At 70.5% G+C, this 15,440-nt stretch overlaps 2 protein-coding genes across 2 annotated transcripts; one reads left to right on the forward strand and one right to left on the reverse strand.

Annotated features, from left to right (window-relative positions):
• The first annotated feature begins 2,384 nt into the window (after window positions 1-2,384).
• On the forward strand, window positions 2,385-5,050 carry NAB2 (NGFI-A binding protein 2). Its single transcript, XM_074164989.1, is given in 8 exon segments — window positions 2,385-2,741; window positions 2,743-3,183; window positions 3,447-3,464; window positions 3,466-3,581; window positions 4,097-4,148; window positions 4,389-4,521; window positions 4,615-4,815; window positions 4,956-5,050. Coding segments are annotated over 8 exon segments (1,413 nt in total).
• A 1,829-nt stretch (window positions 5,051-6,879) lies between these two features.
• STAT6 (signal transducer and activator of transcription 6) lies at window positions 6,880-15,195 on the reverse strand. Its single transcript, XM_074164918.1, has 22 exons — window positions 15,133-15,195; window positions 14,781-14,911; window positions 13,576-13,714; window positions 11,745-11,828; window positions 11,541-11,658; window positions 11,331-11,392; window positions 10,991-11,139; window positions 10,700-10,831; window positions 10,415-10,603; window positions 10,240-10,327; window positions 9,967-10,089; window positions 9,709-9,801; window positions 9,325-9,531; window positions 9,154-9,248; window positions 8,899-9,035; window positions 8,633-8,779; window positions 8,370-8,439; window positions 7,941-8,066; window positions 7,726-7,830; window positions 7,534-7,614; window positions 7,153-7,299; window positions 6,880-7,075 (listed from the first exon to the last, which is right to left on the reverse strand). Exons 1-22 carry the CDS (start codon window positions 15,193-15,195, stop codon window positions 6,880-6,882), a joined length of 2,682 nt encoding a protein of 893 aa, XP_074021019.1.
• Between the last annotated feature and the right edge of the window lie 245 nt (window positions 15,196-15,440).

Genomic DNA, 15,440 nt, shown 5'->3' on the forward strand with positions numbered 1-15,440 from the left:
GGAGCGGCCGGGCGCGGGGGGAACGCGGGGTCCCGCCCCCCCGCTCCCCACCGGCCCGGGGCTCGGCCGGGCCGCGGGCGTGTGCCCGGGACGAGGCGCCTTTCTCCGGCCGCGGGGCCCGGTGGGGACGAGCGGGCCCCGTGGGGCGCGGGACAGCCCGGAGGGTCCCCTGGGGGCCGGGGCGACCCCCTGGAGCGGGGGGGGGGGAAGGGTGTCCTGCACCCCACGGGGCGGCTCGGCGGGGTCGGGGGGCTCCGTGCCCGCCCCGGTACAGACTGCGCCCCTTCCCCCGCCCCGTGGGGCGCCAGGACGCCGGGTCCGCGGCCGCCCGTGGGCGGGGAGCGGGCTCGGGCGGCCCCCCCGCACCCACCGCCCCCCCCCGGGCCGTGGGCGGTGGAGCCGGGAAGCGGCGGGGCCGTGGGCGGAGGATGTGCGTCAGCCGGGGGCAGCGCCGGGCCTGGGAACGGCCCCGCCGCGCCGGACGCCCGGTCGAGGGCGTGGGAGGGGGCGGCCGGGGTGGGGGAAAGGCTAGGGGTAGGATCCCCCCCCCCCCCCCGGCGACTGTGCCCGTTGCAGGGGGAGGGGAACCCCGGCTGCCCCCCGTCAGCCCCCCCGCCAGCCCGGGAACGTGGCCGGGCCCCCGCCGTGGCCCCCCCCCCCTCCCGGGCAGGATGGCGCGGGGGCGGCTGGACCCCCGCCAGGCGCCCGGCCGCGACAGCCGCGGTATAAATAGTGCCGAGCCACGCAGGACCGGAGACGGGGTGGGGGGCCGTGACCCTCCCGCGGGGCCCCGGGTGCTGCGGGCGGGGGGCTTCAGTCCCTTCCCCCCCCCCCCTCCCCACTGGAGAAAACGTCTCCCTCCGCTCCCGTTTCGCAGTGGCGGGGCCAGTCCGGCGTTCACTCTGAAGCGTATCGATGGCAGCCGGTGTCTGCCGGTGACCGGCGTGCTGAGACACAGCGTGCCAGCCCTCCGCTGTCACTCCGGCACCGGGGGGGGGTCCCGGGAGAGCGCCGGGGTAACGGGGGCAGCGGCAGCACCGCCGCGCCGGGCCCGGTTGCTGCAGGAACCGGGGATGCTGCGGGCGCAGCCTCCGCTCGCTGCCGCCCGCGGACCCCGGCCGGGGCGGTGGGGAGGGCGGTGAAGGTCCCCGCACCCTCAGGGCACCGCGAGGGTCCCGCGGGGACGGTCCCCCCGGGGCCGGGGCACCGGGTCTAGCACGGAGCCCCCTCCCGACCCGTATCCCCTCCGCCCGGCGCCGCCACCGCGGGGTCCTGCCTCCCCCCACGGACGCCCGGTGCCTCGCGTGTCCGCCCCGCTCCCCCGCCTGGGACACCGCTCCCGGTTCCCCGCAGAAGCTGCCCGGGCTGCTGGACCCCCCGGTGTCGCCGTGCAGGTCGCCGGTTCCCCGATCCCCCCCCCCCCCCCCTCGCCTCCCGGTGCCGCTGCGCCTCCCGCCCGGGGAGAGGGGGGGGGGGAAACGGTGCTGCCGCCTCCGCCTGCTGCCCCCCCCCCCCCCCCGCCGCGGCCGCCCGCGCTGCGCTCGGCGGGGGGCGGCAGCCGCGGGATCCGCCCCCGGGGCCTCCCACGCCGCGGCGCAGCCGGGGCCGCTGCTATTTCACGGTACCGCCCGTGGGGGCGGCGCGCAGAAGCGGCGCGGCGCGGCGGAGCGAGCGCGCCCGGCCCGGCCGCGGGACCCCCGAGCCCCGGTACCCCCCAGGACCCCCCGCCGAGCGCCGTCCCCGGAGCCCCCGCCGCCCCCCCCCCTCCCCCCCTCCCGGGGCTCACGGCGGCCGCGCACGGGGCGGGCGGAGCGGCCGGAGGCGGCTCCAGCCAGCGGTGAGCGACCGGGGGGCGGCGGGAGGGGACGGGGGCACCGGGGGGACCTCGGGGGGGACCGCGGCGGAGCGAGGAGCTGGATGGGTCCGGAACGCCGAGCAGGGCGGGGGCCCCGGGGGCGGGAGCACCCGGCGGGACCGGGGCACCGGGCGCATCACCGGCCCCGCGCCGTCGGGGATGGGGGGCTGGGGGCAGCCCCGGGCGCGTGTCCGGCCCCACGCGGGGACTCTGGGGGTTGGGGGTCGGCGGGGGGCTGGGCACGGCCCTGGAGGGGAGGGGGAAAGGAAGGGGAGCCCCTCTGGCATCTGTGCCGTGTGCGGGGGAGCTGTGACCCTGGGGTCTGTCCCAGCCCGGAGAGCGCGGCTGGGCCTAGGCACCCCTGGGGTTCGGGGACCCTGAGACACCCCACGACACCCCGACCCCCTGGGGCACACCCCCAACATCCCTGTAACCCAGGGCACAGGGGCCAAAGGGTGGGGAGGGGGCTTCTCCCACGTCTCCGTCCATCCGTCCCCTGTCGTGATGCCGTCCGTCCCGCAGGCTCGCCATGGCCCTGCCCCGCACGCTGGGGGAGCTGCAGCTGTACCGGGTGCTGCAGCGCGCCAACCTGCTGGGCTACTACGAGACCTTCATCCAGCAAGGGGGGGACGACGTGCAGCAGCTCTGCGAGGCGGGTGAGGAGGAGTTCCTGGAGATCATGGCGCTGGTGGGCATGGCCACCAAGCCCCTGCATGTCCGCCGCCTCCAGAAGGCCCTGCGCGAGTGGGCCTCCAACCCGGGGCTCTTCAGCCAGCCCGTCTCGGCCGTGCCCGTCAGCAGCATCCCCCTCTTCAAGCTCTCCGAGGCCGGTGGGCGCAAGGCGCTCAGCAACGGGCACGCCAGCCCCGGCGAGGCCGCGGGCAAGGGGGGGTGGCAGCGCCGGGACGCCCCCGGCCCGCAGCCCCACGGAGCCGGGGGAGAAGCTGTCACCGTCGGCAGCCCCGCCGTGGCCGGGGAGGAGCACCCCCGAGTCGGAGGGCGGCGGGGATGAGGAGCCGGGGGGTCCCCCCTTCTCCCCGGGCGGGAGCGGCGGCGAGCAGCCGGCGGGTGCGGAGACGCTGGAGCCGGAGCTGGCACGGACGGTGGCAGAGAGCGTGGAGCGGCTGCTGCAGAGCTGCCCCCGGGGTGGCGAGGCCGAGCTGCGGGCGCTGATGAAGCTCAACAAGAAGCTGGCCAAGGCCGTGGGGCACATCTTCCAGCTGGAGGATGGCGACCGGCACAAGGAGGAGGAGATCCGCCGGCACAGCGCGATCTACGGCCGCGGCGAGGCCCGGCGCCGCGAGGGCAAGCAGCTCACCCTGCACGAGGTGCGCAGCCCCATCCGGGTTCCAAGGTCCCGGAGATGTGCTGGCTCTGGGGGGGGGGGCCGGGACGGCTCCGGAGGTGGAGGGAGGGAGGGAAAAGGCTCTGGCCTGGGGAGGAAGTTGGATTGGGGGCTCCGGCACGGAGCCGGGGGGTGTCGGGGTCTGCTCCCGCCCAGGTGGCATCTGCCCGCTTGGAGCAGAGGCTGCGGCTGCCGTGGGTCCCGTGGGCGCTGCCGTCCCCGCTCACGCGTCGTCTCTGCCCCCAGCTCATCATCAACGAGGCGGGCCGCCCAGTTCTGCCTGCGGGACAACTCGCTGCTGCTGCGGCGCGTGGAGCTCTTCTCGCTCTCGCGGCAGGTTGCGCGGGAGAGCACTTACCTGTCCTCGCTCAAGGTCACCAGGTGAGCCCCGGCCTGGCAAACCCCCTCCTCACCGGCCGGGGGGGGGGGCCCTGGCCCTCACCCGCCTTGATCCCACGGCACAACCTGGTGCTTCTGGACAGGGATGGGACCCTGTGGCCCCAAGTTCCCCTTTCCCTCGTGTGAGCTGTTTTCTGCCTGCCCTGGGGGGTGCGGGAGGCGGAGGTGATGGGGGGATACCGGGCACCAGGGGGGATGCCTCGGAGGAAGCCCCTTCCCTTGCCCCCTTCCCCCAGAGCCCCTGCCCGTTGGGTGCCATGGCCCGGCTGCTTTTTCCCTTGGTTCTCCGGCTGCTCCCCCGCCTTTTGCCGCCCCCGGCTCCATCTGCGCCAAAGCCCCGATCCGTGCCGTCCCGCGGCACCGCCCTGCCCGGGCGGCCGCCCACGCTTGCTGCCGCCGTGGCTGGTGCTGCCCGCGGCGTGGCAGGGGGCCGGGCGGGCATTGCCTGCCGTGGCCACCCCCACGCCTGACGCAGCCCCGTCTCCCCCCCCGCGCAGGGCACATCCCGAGGAGAGCGGAGCCACCGCGGCCAAGCGGCTCAAGCAGGAGGTGGGTGCGCGCCCGGGGGTGCGGGGGGGGGTGCGGGGGTGCGCACCTGCAAGCGCGGGTGGGAGAGCGCAGCGTGCCCGTGGCTGCCCACATCAGCTGGGGCAGGCGGCGAGGGGCTCTGGGCTGGTGGCCGTGTGGCCAGTGCAGCCGTGGGTATCCTGGGGCGGGTGGCTCGGAGCCCCCCTGGCGGGATGGGGTCCGTGGATGGTGCCCTGCGCTCACCCCCCGCGCTCCCGGCAGGTGGGAGAGCAGAGTCGCCCCGAGCTCCTGCCGCTGCCGGTGGGGCTGGAGCCCCCCGGGGCAGCGTTCCGAGCCAGCCTGGAGGAGGACACGGGCAGCCTCTCCGGGGAGAGCCTCGACGGCCACTTGCAGGGTGAGTGGGGGCCCCTTCCCTTCCCGGGGTGCCTGTGGGCAGGCAGTAGCCGCCCCCCGCCCCCGGCACTGACTCTCGCCCTTCTCTCCGCAGCGGCGGGGGCCTGTCCCCGGCTGACGCCGCCGCCCGGTGTGGCCCCCGACGTGCCCCTCGGCCTCCCCCCCCACGGGCTGTGGAGCCGCCACATCCTGCAGCAGACGCTGATGGACGAGGGGCTGCGCTTGGCACGGCTGGTCTCGCACGAGCGCGTGGGGCGGCTCAGCCCCTGCCTCCCGGGGAAGCCCCCGGGGCCAGGTGAGCCCCCACAGGGCTGGGGGGGGGGGGGATTTGCCACGGGCTGGGGTGGGGGGGGGGAGTGTGTGTGCAGATGGCACGGTTGGCCTCTCCCTATGGAAGCGGTGCCCTGATGCCATCTCTCCCGCTTTTCCCCGCAGAGTTTGAGGACGGGCTGGCAGATCGGGGTGCTCCGGCCCCCCCGGAGCCTCCCCGTGGCACCATCAAGGTGGAACAGGAGACCAGCCGGCAGTGAGGCCCCCGCAGCCCCCCCCCCCCATTAACAAAGCAATAACGTGCTGGGGGACGGGTGCCGGCGGCGCAGCGGTGGTGCTCCGGGTGCGGGGAGCTGGCGAGGGTTTGGCCACAGCCCCCTGTCCCCCCCCCCGCCCCGTGCCCTGTCCCCCCCCCCCCCTCCCCCCGCACCCACGCTCTGGTTACCTCAGCCGCGGCGGGATGCGCCCTCCCCGCAGCAGCAATACCCTCATCCCGCCGGGCTCCAGGCCCCCACCGCCCCCCCCCCCCCCCCTTCCGTGGGGCTGGGAGGCCCTCAATGGACTCGAGCCCACTGTATAGACCCCCCCCCCTCCTACCCGCACTGGGCTACCCGGCACCCCCCTCGTGCTGACCGTCCCCCCCCCAACCCCGGGCTGCTTCGGCCAAGCGAGCCGTGTCCCCATCACCGCACAGGGACACGCGCTTCCCCGCCGGCGCACGAGCCGCGTGCCGCACCGCGTGCTCCCGCGTCAGCGCTGCCACCCACGCCGGGCACACGGTGCTGGCGCTCAGCCCCCCCCCCCCACGCACCCCCCCCACGCACCCCCGCAGCACCCACGCTCCAGCCGCCAGCCCCCCCCCCCTTTCCCGCAGCACCCACGCTCCAGCCGCCAACCAAACCCCCCCCCCCCGCAGCGTGCACGTGCAAGAGCACTGTGCACCCGCACCGCGACACCCCCCCCCCGCAGCACCGTGTCGCCCACGCGCAGCATTTCAACTGTAAATACCCCCCCCCACCCGCAGCAACTGCAGCTCAGCACCCCCCCCCCCCCCCGTTCCCCGCACGCACACCCGCATCCCCCCCCCCCCCGCACCCGCTCCCCCCATTACCTGCCTGCGCTGCTGTGCATGGTCCCCGTGCCGTGGGGGTGTCACACATGCTCTGGGGTGTCACACGCGCGTGCCCCCCTCCCAGCATGAAGCAGGTGGCATTTGACGGGCACTGGGGCGGTGCTGCCCCCCCCCCTTCCCAGCCCCTCGGGGTCCCCCCTTCCCCCCCCCCCCCCATTTCTGCGAGCCGTGCCCGGCCCCGGGGTCCCCCCCCCTTAGGACTGTGTGGTGTCTTTTTAGAGCATTAGCGACTCTTCCTTTGTAACGTGTACAGTAGATTATTTATTTTGTTATTTTGGAATAAAACTTTATTTTATGGCTTATCTTCCTGCCCCCACGCCCCCCCCCCTCCCCACCAAGCTCCCTCTCCCTGCTGCAGCCCTGCTCCAGGCTGGGGGGGGGTGTGTGTGTGTGTGCGCGCGCGGGGGGAGTCAACTCACAAACCCCAAAGCAAGCGCCGACTGCGGGTGTGCGAGGGGTCTGTGCCCCCCGGACCCGTGCAGGGGGTCCCCGCGTGTGTGTGTGTATGGGGGGGGGGGGGACGACCCGTCGCACACCGGGCTGGCACGTCCGCCCCAGCGCGTTCCCCGCTGCCGCCTCCCGCCCCCGCAGCTGACTCATCCCGGCCCCCGCGGGGCCGAGCCCGGCGGCGTGGGCTGGGGGCACCGCGCTTGGCTGCGGGACCCCCCCCCCCCCCCCTCACCCCGAGCAGGTCGGGGCCCCTTCGCCCCCTCACCCGCCACCCCCCCCCCCCCCCCCCGACGTGGGCGGGCAGCGGCTCCGTGCTCCAAAGTGCAGCGTATACACACGGGGGGCGGGGGCAGAGTGTTACCCAAAGTGCTACCCCCCCCTCGGAAAATCCCCCCCCTCCCCTGCCAGAGTTTCCACCCCAGCACAAGTCGTATCAAGTCCAGGAACCCAGACAAGGCTGGAGGAGGGGGGGGGGGGCACAATCTGTCATGCCCCCCAGCAGACCCCTCACGCGTGCCCTGGCCGGACGCTGTCATCCCACCGTGACTCCCCCACTCCCCAGCAAGAGGCGTTGGGGCTGGGGTACCCGCTGCGCTGCAGGGGGGGCGTGAAGGGGGGGCACAGCGCGGGGCCCTCCATGGACATCTCCTGCAGTAACTGGTCGAAGTCTGAGCCGGGCGGCAGGTCCATGCTGGGCGGCATCCTGGGGAGAGAGGCAGCAGGGTGACCCCGGGCAGCCCCCCTCCAGCCCCCCTCCTGACCCCCCCCCACCATGCTTACCACCTTGGGGAGCTCTGCAGCGGCGGGTCCACCATGGGCGTGAAGGGGGCCAGCTCGGCCATCTCCTCGTCCCGTGGCTCCGGCGAGGGGCCCCCGGACAGCAGCTGGGAGGTCTCCCCCGTCATGTACTGGTTGGGCATGAAGGGCCTGGGGGGGTCAAAGAAGGAGGAGGGGCTGACGTAGGCCATGGGGTACCCCCAGGGTGCTTGGTTTGAGGGGGGCCAGCGTGGGTCTCCACCAGTACTGCAGAGCACTGGGAGCACTGGTCAGCTGGGGAAGGTCCCTGCAGGTCTGCCCGCCCCGGGGCCGCAGCACTTGGGGGGGAGAAAGGGGGGCAGGTCAGGGTGCCCCCCCCACCTCTGGACACATGCCAGCTCTTACAGGGGGTTCCTGAAGGCAAGGTCTTGGCAGCGGGGCAGCGCGGGCTCCATCACCAGGGACGGCGAGAGCATCGGTGAGGTGCTGTGGGGAGGAGCAGGAGCACTCAGAGGGTGGGGGAAACACCACCGGGCCGTGCCTGCCGGGGGTGGGGGGCCCACCCTGTCCCCCACCCTGACCCGGCACCGCTCCTACCTGGGGAAGGAGGACCCGAGGTTGTTGGAGACCATCATGTCGATGTTGCTCTCGGCCGTGGGGTAGCCCGTGGGGACGGGCTGGGGGCAGAAGGGAGCAGGGGGGCTGCAAGCACAGACAGGGAGGGGTTTAGCATCACCAGCGTTCTCCACCAGAGCCCCCCCCCTCAGCAGAGCAGGTCTGGGGCTCAGTCGGGCACGAAGCCGGGCACTCACCACATGGGGCTGAGCACCGACTGCAGGCTCTCGGGGCGCAGCTCGGGCTGCAGCACGGGCAGGCTGAACATCTGAGCCTGGGGACCCTCGGGGGGGACCCCCGCAATGCTCTGGGGCTGCTGGTTCCTGCAGAAGTGCATCGTCCCCATCAGCACAGGCAGGACTCGCGCACTGCAAGGTCCAGCCTCTGGAGAAGCCCATGTGCGAGTCTGCGCTTGCTCACGGAGAGGGCTCGCAGACACGCTCCCCCGCAGCTTGGGAGACCCACGGGGGATTCCTCACCCACAAACAACATCCCCATTTTGCCCGGTCAGGAATCCCCCCGCCCAGCAGCGATGGACGGACCAGCCCGGTGAGGTCTGGGCAAGCTCTGGCCCTCGCAGAGGGCAAACATCCCCGCCACGGGCACGGCCTCGCACGCACACCCACCTTTCGCTTTCCACGGTCATCTTGATGGCAGTGGAGACGTAGCCCCGGCCGTCTTTGCCCGTCTGCTCTTCTGCTCGGAGAGGAGAAGCATCCATGAGCCACCACTCAGCGTGGGGCCAACCCTCTTTGCCAGCACTGGCCACCCCTGCAAGCTCCGGGGCCAGCAGGACCCGGGTGGGACCCAAACCCCCCCGCTCCTCCCCACAGCATCGCTGGGGAGGCAGAGGTGAAGCCGGGGCCCACCTCCGCTCCCACCCACTCACTGTTGTAGTGACTCCCGAAGGCCTGGTCCTTGGGGATGTTGGGGTAGAGGTTGCGGAGCTGCCCCAGGTCCCGGATGCGGTCGCCAAGGGACCGGATGGAGAGGTCCTTGGCAGAGAAGGGCTGGATGTTCTCCACCTGGCTGGAGCCTGAGGGGAGACACAGCTCAGGGCTCCGTCGCCTGCTCCCCGTGACGCCCGGTGTCCCCAGGCCACGATGACACCTCCCCTCCGCAGCACCGAGAGCCACCGCTGTCCCCCCGTCTCACCGTCCTTGCCCCGGATGACGTGAGCGATAGTGACTCCCCCAATCTCCGAGTCGCTGAAGCGGAGCAGGAAGGTCCCGTCAGGCTCCGTGCTCAGGAGCTTGCAGACGTACTGCTTGCTGATGAAGCCAATGATGAGCCTAGAGGGATGGAGCGATGGCAGAGTGGGCCAGTGCCGGGGCAGAGGGCTGGTTCCAGGACTCCCCAGGTCTGTCCCCGGAGCAGCCGTGAAAACCCACTTGGCCCCTGGGCACCCACCTGTCTGACCAGTAACTTTTGAGGCACCTCTTGGTGAGGTCGAGGACTCCATCAAACCACTGCCAGAAGGTGAATCCCCGGCCGGGCAGGATCTCCTGGGGCAGAGAGAGAGCATGAGGCTCCCCAGGGCCACACCGGCCCCTGCCCACCCTGGCCAGCCCCCCCTGTAACCTTGTTGAACTGGGCCCAGGAGACGCTGCGGCTCTGGAAGTCCTCGAGGCTAGCACTGTGGTCATTGAAGATCTTCTGGGCCAGGAAGAAGTAATGCTCCTTGAGAAGCCCCTTGGTGGTCTGCACCTCCGCCTTGAACTTCAGGTTCAGCGTGTCACACATCTTCTCCCAGGGCACCCGCTCGGCCACCACGAAGGGCACCCGGTCCTGCGGCAGGGCAGAAGGGCATCACCCGCTGCCCCGTCCCAGCCCACCGCGTCCCACCCACGCGCTGGGGTTCCTACTCCAGCCTGACGTCGGTCTGTCCCTGTCCCAGAGCCAGACCCAGCCCCGGCAGCTCCTTTCCCTGCCCCGTGGCCCTTCCCTCCGGCTCCCGGCACTCACAATCTCGGAGAAGGCGTTATCCCACAGCACGGTTGCTTTGGCGTTATTGTCCTGGTTCCCGTGGACGATGACCACGATGGGCAGAGACAGGACCTGGGGACAGAGCGTGGCCCTCCCTCAGCCCCGAGGCCAGCCCGAGTGAAGTGGGGCTGGTTGCCCTGGGACTGTCCCAGCCCGACGCGGGGCTCAGCACCGGGAGAGGGCCTGGGTGTCCCGGGGGGGGGGATGCTCAGCGCTGCCCAGCCCGGTCCCTGGTACCTGGAGGTGGATGGAGAGATTGCCGGGCGTGAGGGTCACGGTGGTGCTGAACAGGACGGCACATTTCTCCTCCGTCACCGACTCGGAGCCCTTCCGCTCGCAGCGCTTGATCTTCTTCAGCAGCTAAGGAGGGGAGAGCCAAGCGTCACCCCCGGGGGTCCCAGCCGTGGGGCCCCCCATCCCCACCACCCCCTGGGCCAGCCCTCCCCTGAGGCCTCCCAGCACCCCATCCCATCCCGCACGCCCGTATGGCCCCTCGCCGGGGGCACTCACCACGTTCTTGAAGTTGGCACAGCAGGTCCCATTGGTGGGGTTGGTCTCCAGGGCCACCACGTTATGCATGATCTCCCCCGTGCTCTCGCTGGGCAGAAGAGGGGGGGGGGGGGTCAGGGCCGGCGGGGTGGCCTGGCAGCCTCCTCGCCCCCGGTGCCGCCCGGCCGCTGCTCACCTGAGGGTGTTGCTGTAGGCGCTGAGCGCCAGCTCCCGCGCCTGCTTCTCTGTCACCATGTCGGCCCGCACCATGTAGGGCTTGGCCGATGCCTTCAGCAGCTGGGGGCCCAGCAGGAACCGGACGCTCGCCTGGAACTTGGTCTGGGTCTTCAGCACCTGCGGGGGCTGCTTCTCCACCAGGAAGGAGCTGGGGGACGAGGGGAGACCATGATGCCTGGCACAGCACCGCCGCCAGCTCTGCCACAACCCTCTGCCACCGCGGCCCCCCCGCCCCGGCCGTTACCTCTTGACCAGGCTGGACAACACCTCGTTGAACCGCTCCAGGAGCCGGGGCAGCAGCTCAGCCCCCAGCTCCGCACTCGCCGCCATCACCTGCTGGTGCAGCTGGAAGTAAACCTCCACCAGGCTCTCGCACCTACCGAGGGAACCACGGGGAAAGGGGCACCCTCAGCCAAAGCAGAGTGGGACCATCGCTCTCCCGGTGCCCATGGGGCTGCGGGATCCCCGTTCCCGGGAGTCGGAGGGGGCAGGAGCGTTGCTCTGGGTCCCCTGTCTCTGTCCCGGGGCACCTCACCTCTTCTGCAGAGGGGCCAGGTTCTCCTCAAAGAGGGCCCCGTTCCCCGCCAGCTGCTGCTGCCTCTTCCAGATTTGGATCCTCTTCAGAACCTGCTGCTTGGCCAACTCCAGCTCTTTCACGGCCTCCAGGATCAGGGTGGGCAGCTCCTGGGGGGTGGGGGGGACGACAGCACCGGTCATGGGGCTCTGCATCGCACCGTGCCCCCCCAGCAGCGACCTGCAGCCCTGCACCATCCCCCCCAAGGGCACCAAACCCCTCAGCCCTGCGCTGCCTCCCTGCCCCAGTGCTGGATCCTCACCCTTGTTCCCCCCTGAGGTGCCCCGGCCCCCCCACTCACGCTCTCTGGGGGCTTCGCTTCTGCTTTCGGCTGCGGGTCCCGCAGGTTCAGCTGCAGAGAGGCTGCGGAAGAAGGACGGGGGTGACCCCGTTAGCACCGGGAGCCGGTGTCTGCACTGCCCAGCACCCCGGGGGGGGGTGTCACACCCCACGCTGCTCCCCATGGCAGACCCACACCAAGCCGGGCCCCGTCCTGCCCCCCACCCCGCACCTGCGGAGCCGTCCCGCAGCGCCTGGATCTCCCGGACACGGTGCTGCAGCCGCTGCAGCCCCAGGCTGAACTTGAGCTCCTCCTGGCGCCGGTGGAAGCTGAGGGGCAAGTGGTGGTCCTGGGGCAGAGCAGAGCGGGGTGAGCAGGGCCCGGAGCCAGCCCCACGCCTCGGGGAGCCCCGGCAGGGGGGCAGGGACCACCCACCCTCTTGAGCACGGCAGCCTTCTCGCCCTCCAGGATGGCTTTCAGGACGGCCACCAGCCGCAGCGGGTCCCGCCGGTAGGTGTTCTGTGGTGGGGGGGCGAGCACAGGGTGTCAGTGGGGCAGGGCGTACACACACTGGCCCCCCTGCACCCCCCCCCCCCCTTGTGTTTCGGGACCCCTTCCCCCAACGAACGGTGCTAAGTCAGACTCTGGGGTTTCACGACCCGCAGCGGGGGACAGACCACGACCCGCTGCTGTTCTGAAGGAGCTGATTTCCAGCTTTAAAACCACTAAACTCTGCATAAAAAAATACAAATCAACTTCAATTTAAAAAAAAAAAAAAAATCAAACCAAAGCAAATTCTCTATTTCTGCAAGCATCTCCCTGAGAGCTGCTGGCCCAACACCTGGGGAAGATTCTCCGGCTGCCCTGGCCCGGGTGGATCAGCGCTTCCCACCAAAAACAGGTCGAGGAATTTCCCTGCTGGCTCCGGCTCCCTGCGCCCCACGCCAGCTCCTCCGGCCTTCACGCATTTCCCAAATTAGCTACTTCCCAAAACAGCAGCGGAGCGCAGCAGCGACATGCCGGATGGCGTGCCTGGTGACTTCCCGTCGGGAGAAAGCTCCGTGACGGACCCCCCGGACCTGCCCCACGTCCTGGGCCGGCACCGGGGCTCTGCCAGGGCAAACCCCGGGGTTCGGGGGACAAAAAGGCCCAGGTTTGGTCTCCCACCAGCCAGTTTCCCACCCCTCTCCCCAGCGTTTTCCCTCCCCTCTGCTCCCCGCTGGGCTGGGAGCTCGGGAGAAATGAGGAATGGCCGTAACGGGATGAGGGATGGTGGGAAGTGGCTCTTCTTGAGCACTTTAAATAAAAACACCTAAGCTGAAACATCTGCTCATCTTCCTGCAACAATTTCAAAAAGCAAGCGACAGTCCTGTTTTGGAAAGTTACCCTGTTTCCCCAGAAGTTATGACTAAAGCTGACCCCCTTCCCGAATGTTGTATATTAAAAATGTCTGTTACCAAAAAAGCAGGGCTTTCAACCAGAACGGGGCTCTGGGAGCGAGCACCACTCAGCCCTTACGCTGGCAGGAGAGAGAGCAGAGGGGTGAAATCTGCAATCACAGAGGGTGGAAGAGAGACAGAGAGCGATTCAAACAGACCTCGATACAGAGAAACAGCCCAGAAAAACAGAGAGGCAGCAGGCACAGGCAGACAGGGCAGGAGGAAACGCAGCACAACACACCGCACAGAGGAAGGAGAAATCAAACGCTCGAGCAGAAAATGGGGAACATCTGGCGAGGCGGCCGCCCGGGCGCTGGCGGCTGGGGGTGAGCGGAGCCGTGGCCACGGGGGGGGCCAACGCTGTCAGGAGGCTCCCCATGGGGTCAGGGTCTGGCACGGGAGGACGTGGCCACGGGGGGCAGCTCCCTGGGGGCCACTGGGCACCGAAGGGGCTGCAGAACCACCGCAGGGAGGGGAAGGTGGGAAGCCGGGCAGGTGGGGGGTGCTGAGGGGACCCGTGATTGCGGCTCTGACAGCCCAAGCGCTGTGGCGAGCTGGGGGTCAGCCCCCGGACGCAAACAAACCCCTTCCATCACCCTGAAGCGCCCCAAAAACCCCAGTCGCTGGGTCCGCACAAGCTCGTTGCTCACAGACGGCGCTGGCCCTGAAACGGGTGTCGAGAGGGGACCGGCCCGAGGCATCGGCCCCTTCGAGCGGTGCTCAAACCAGTGGATCCGAAGCATAAAATACTCAAATCTTCCTTGGCGGCCCACCGCGATCCCAGCCCCACGTGTCCCCGGGGGTCCCCGCGCCCGGCCCCCGCGCACCTCGACGCCGCTGATCTGCTGGAGGATCTGGCACTGCTGCCCGTCGCTGCCGGCCGCGCCGCGGAGCTTCTCCAGCATGGCGGAGAGCATCCCGCCCGCCACGCTGGTGCAGAAGGCGTCCGAGCCATTGATGAATTCCCTGGAGAGGGGAAAGGGTTGGGGGGACAGGCACAAATCCTTCACCCTCCCCTCCGCAACCCCGAGCCCCACGCTGGCTTTGGGGAGGAAGGGGACATCCTGGTGTCCGACATTACCCGGCGCTGGCTGGATTTCTAGGGGAAATATGCCGCGTGAACAAGGGTGAACTGCGCCCTGAGCGGGACGAGGGGTTTCCCCAGAGAAGTCGTGACCTCCCAAAAACCTTTCCCACGTGTACACACGGCTGCTGCCCGCCCACCTCCAGCACGCCCCATCCCTGCAGCGGGACCCCCACCGCCGTGCCTCGGCCCCAGCTGCGTGCCGTGGGTCCCGGAGCCACGTGCCAGGGACCAGCCCCCTCGCCCACGGCCACAAAGCGGCCTTGGCACTGCTCCTCTGGCCAGAGGGCCACGGCACCGGCCACGGCCGCAGCCCCGCGAGGCCGGAGTTTGTGCCAGGGGGGGCTTTCCTGCTCGCTCGCATCCACACCGCATAAAGGAGAAGCTTCTTGGAAAGGCCGGGTGAGCCCGTAATGGGGGTAATCAGTCATTGCCGTTACTGTTTCGTAGGCACAAAAAGGGGACACTGGCCAGGCTGTGCCCGTGGCTGCTGCCTCTACAAACACAGAGTCGCAGCAGCCCAGACCCCACAGGACCCCACAGACCCAGACGCTGCAGCCTCTGGGAGCGGGAGCTCCAGAGGAGCTCCAGGAGCTCCATGCACATCCAGTTCGGGGTCCTCAGGCCTTTCCCAGGCTGCGCTGCCCCTGCCCCAGCCCTGCCTGCACCCCCATCTCCCTTGGACCAACACAGGGGTCCTGCCTTCGGCCCCATCGCCTTTCGCTCCTGACCAGATGTCCCATGGAGACCCCCACCTCGACCAGGGCTGTGGACGGGACCCATCACCACCACCCACCTCTGCCCACAGACCTGACGGTCGGGTGCTGCCCAGGCTGGACCCCCCCCCCCCCCCGGCTCGGCTCAGCCCCAGACGCTGCCCAGTCCAGTCACGGGTGCGTGGGGAGCCGGGCTGGGGCCGGGCAGAGCCCGCGGGCACTGGGCACTCACCAGGGCTGGTTCTCCAGCCAGTCAGCCAGGAGACAGCGCAGGCTGCGGGGAAACTCCGTGAAGAGGCCACTAAACTCCTCCGGCGGCATGTGGGAGATGATGCTCCAGAGGGACATCTTGGGAACAGTCTCCTGTGGAGGAAGAGGAGAGGGGAGGTGAGGGGGAAGCAGGGCTGCAGCCCCCAGCCCAGCTTCGGGGGTGAGCACCGATGGCTCCTCCGGGAGGGCGGGTGAGAGCTGCTGCCCTCCTCCCTCAGCCTCTGAACCTGCTGCTCGGGAGGAGGAGGAGCAGGAAGCCTGATCCAGGATGGGCCTCTTGGGCAATCCTGGGCAGACAGGCAGCCCACTCGTGCCTCAGTTTCCCACATCTCCGGGGAATCCCTGTGCCTCCTGCCCTGGGTGACGCACAAGGACATGTGGAGGGACGGGCAAGCGTTGCCAGTCTTGGGGCAGGAGGGACGGGAGAACCGCTGGGAGCAGGAGGAGTGTAAGACCCCAGACCCTGGGGAGACTACTCTGTTGGGGTGGTCCTGGTGAGGCGGCCTGGCTGCTCCCCAAAACCTCCCCAGCCACCCCCCGAGGAAGGCGCTGCCCCAAGCACGCCCCAGCCTGTAATGGTGGGCTCCAGAGCTGATGGGAAGCAAGAGGAGGACTGGAATGA

The sequence above is a fragment of the Numenius arquata genome, chromosome 29 (assembly GCF_964106895.1).
Source record: "Numenius arquata chromosome 29, bNumArq3.hap1.1, whole genome shotgun sequence".
In the NCBI taxonomy this organism is placed as follows: Eukaryota; Metazoa; Chordata; class Aves; order Charadriiformes; family Scolopacidae; genus Numenius; species Numenius arquata.

Coding starts and splice junctions, on each gene's coding strand:
- STAT6 (XM_074164918.1), bottom strand. CDS start 15,195: ATGTCCTTGTGCGTCACCCAGGGCAGGAGGCACAGGGATTCCCCGGAG. Junction 14,912..15,132: donor CGGAGATGTGGGAAACTGAG/GCACGAGTGGGC, acceptor CTTCCTCCACAG/GAGACTGTTCCCAAGATGTC. Junction 11,659..11,744: donor AGGCTGCCGTGCTCAAGAGG/GTGGGTGGTCCC, acceptor GCTCTGCCCCAG/GACCACCACTTGCCCCTCAG.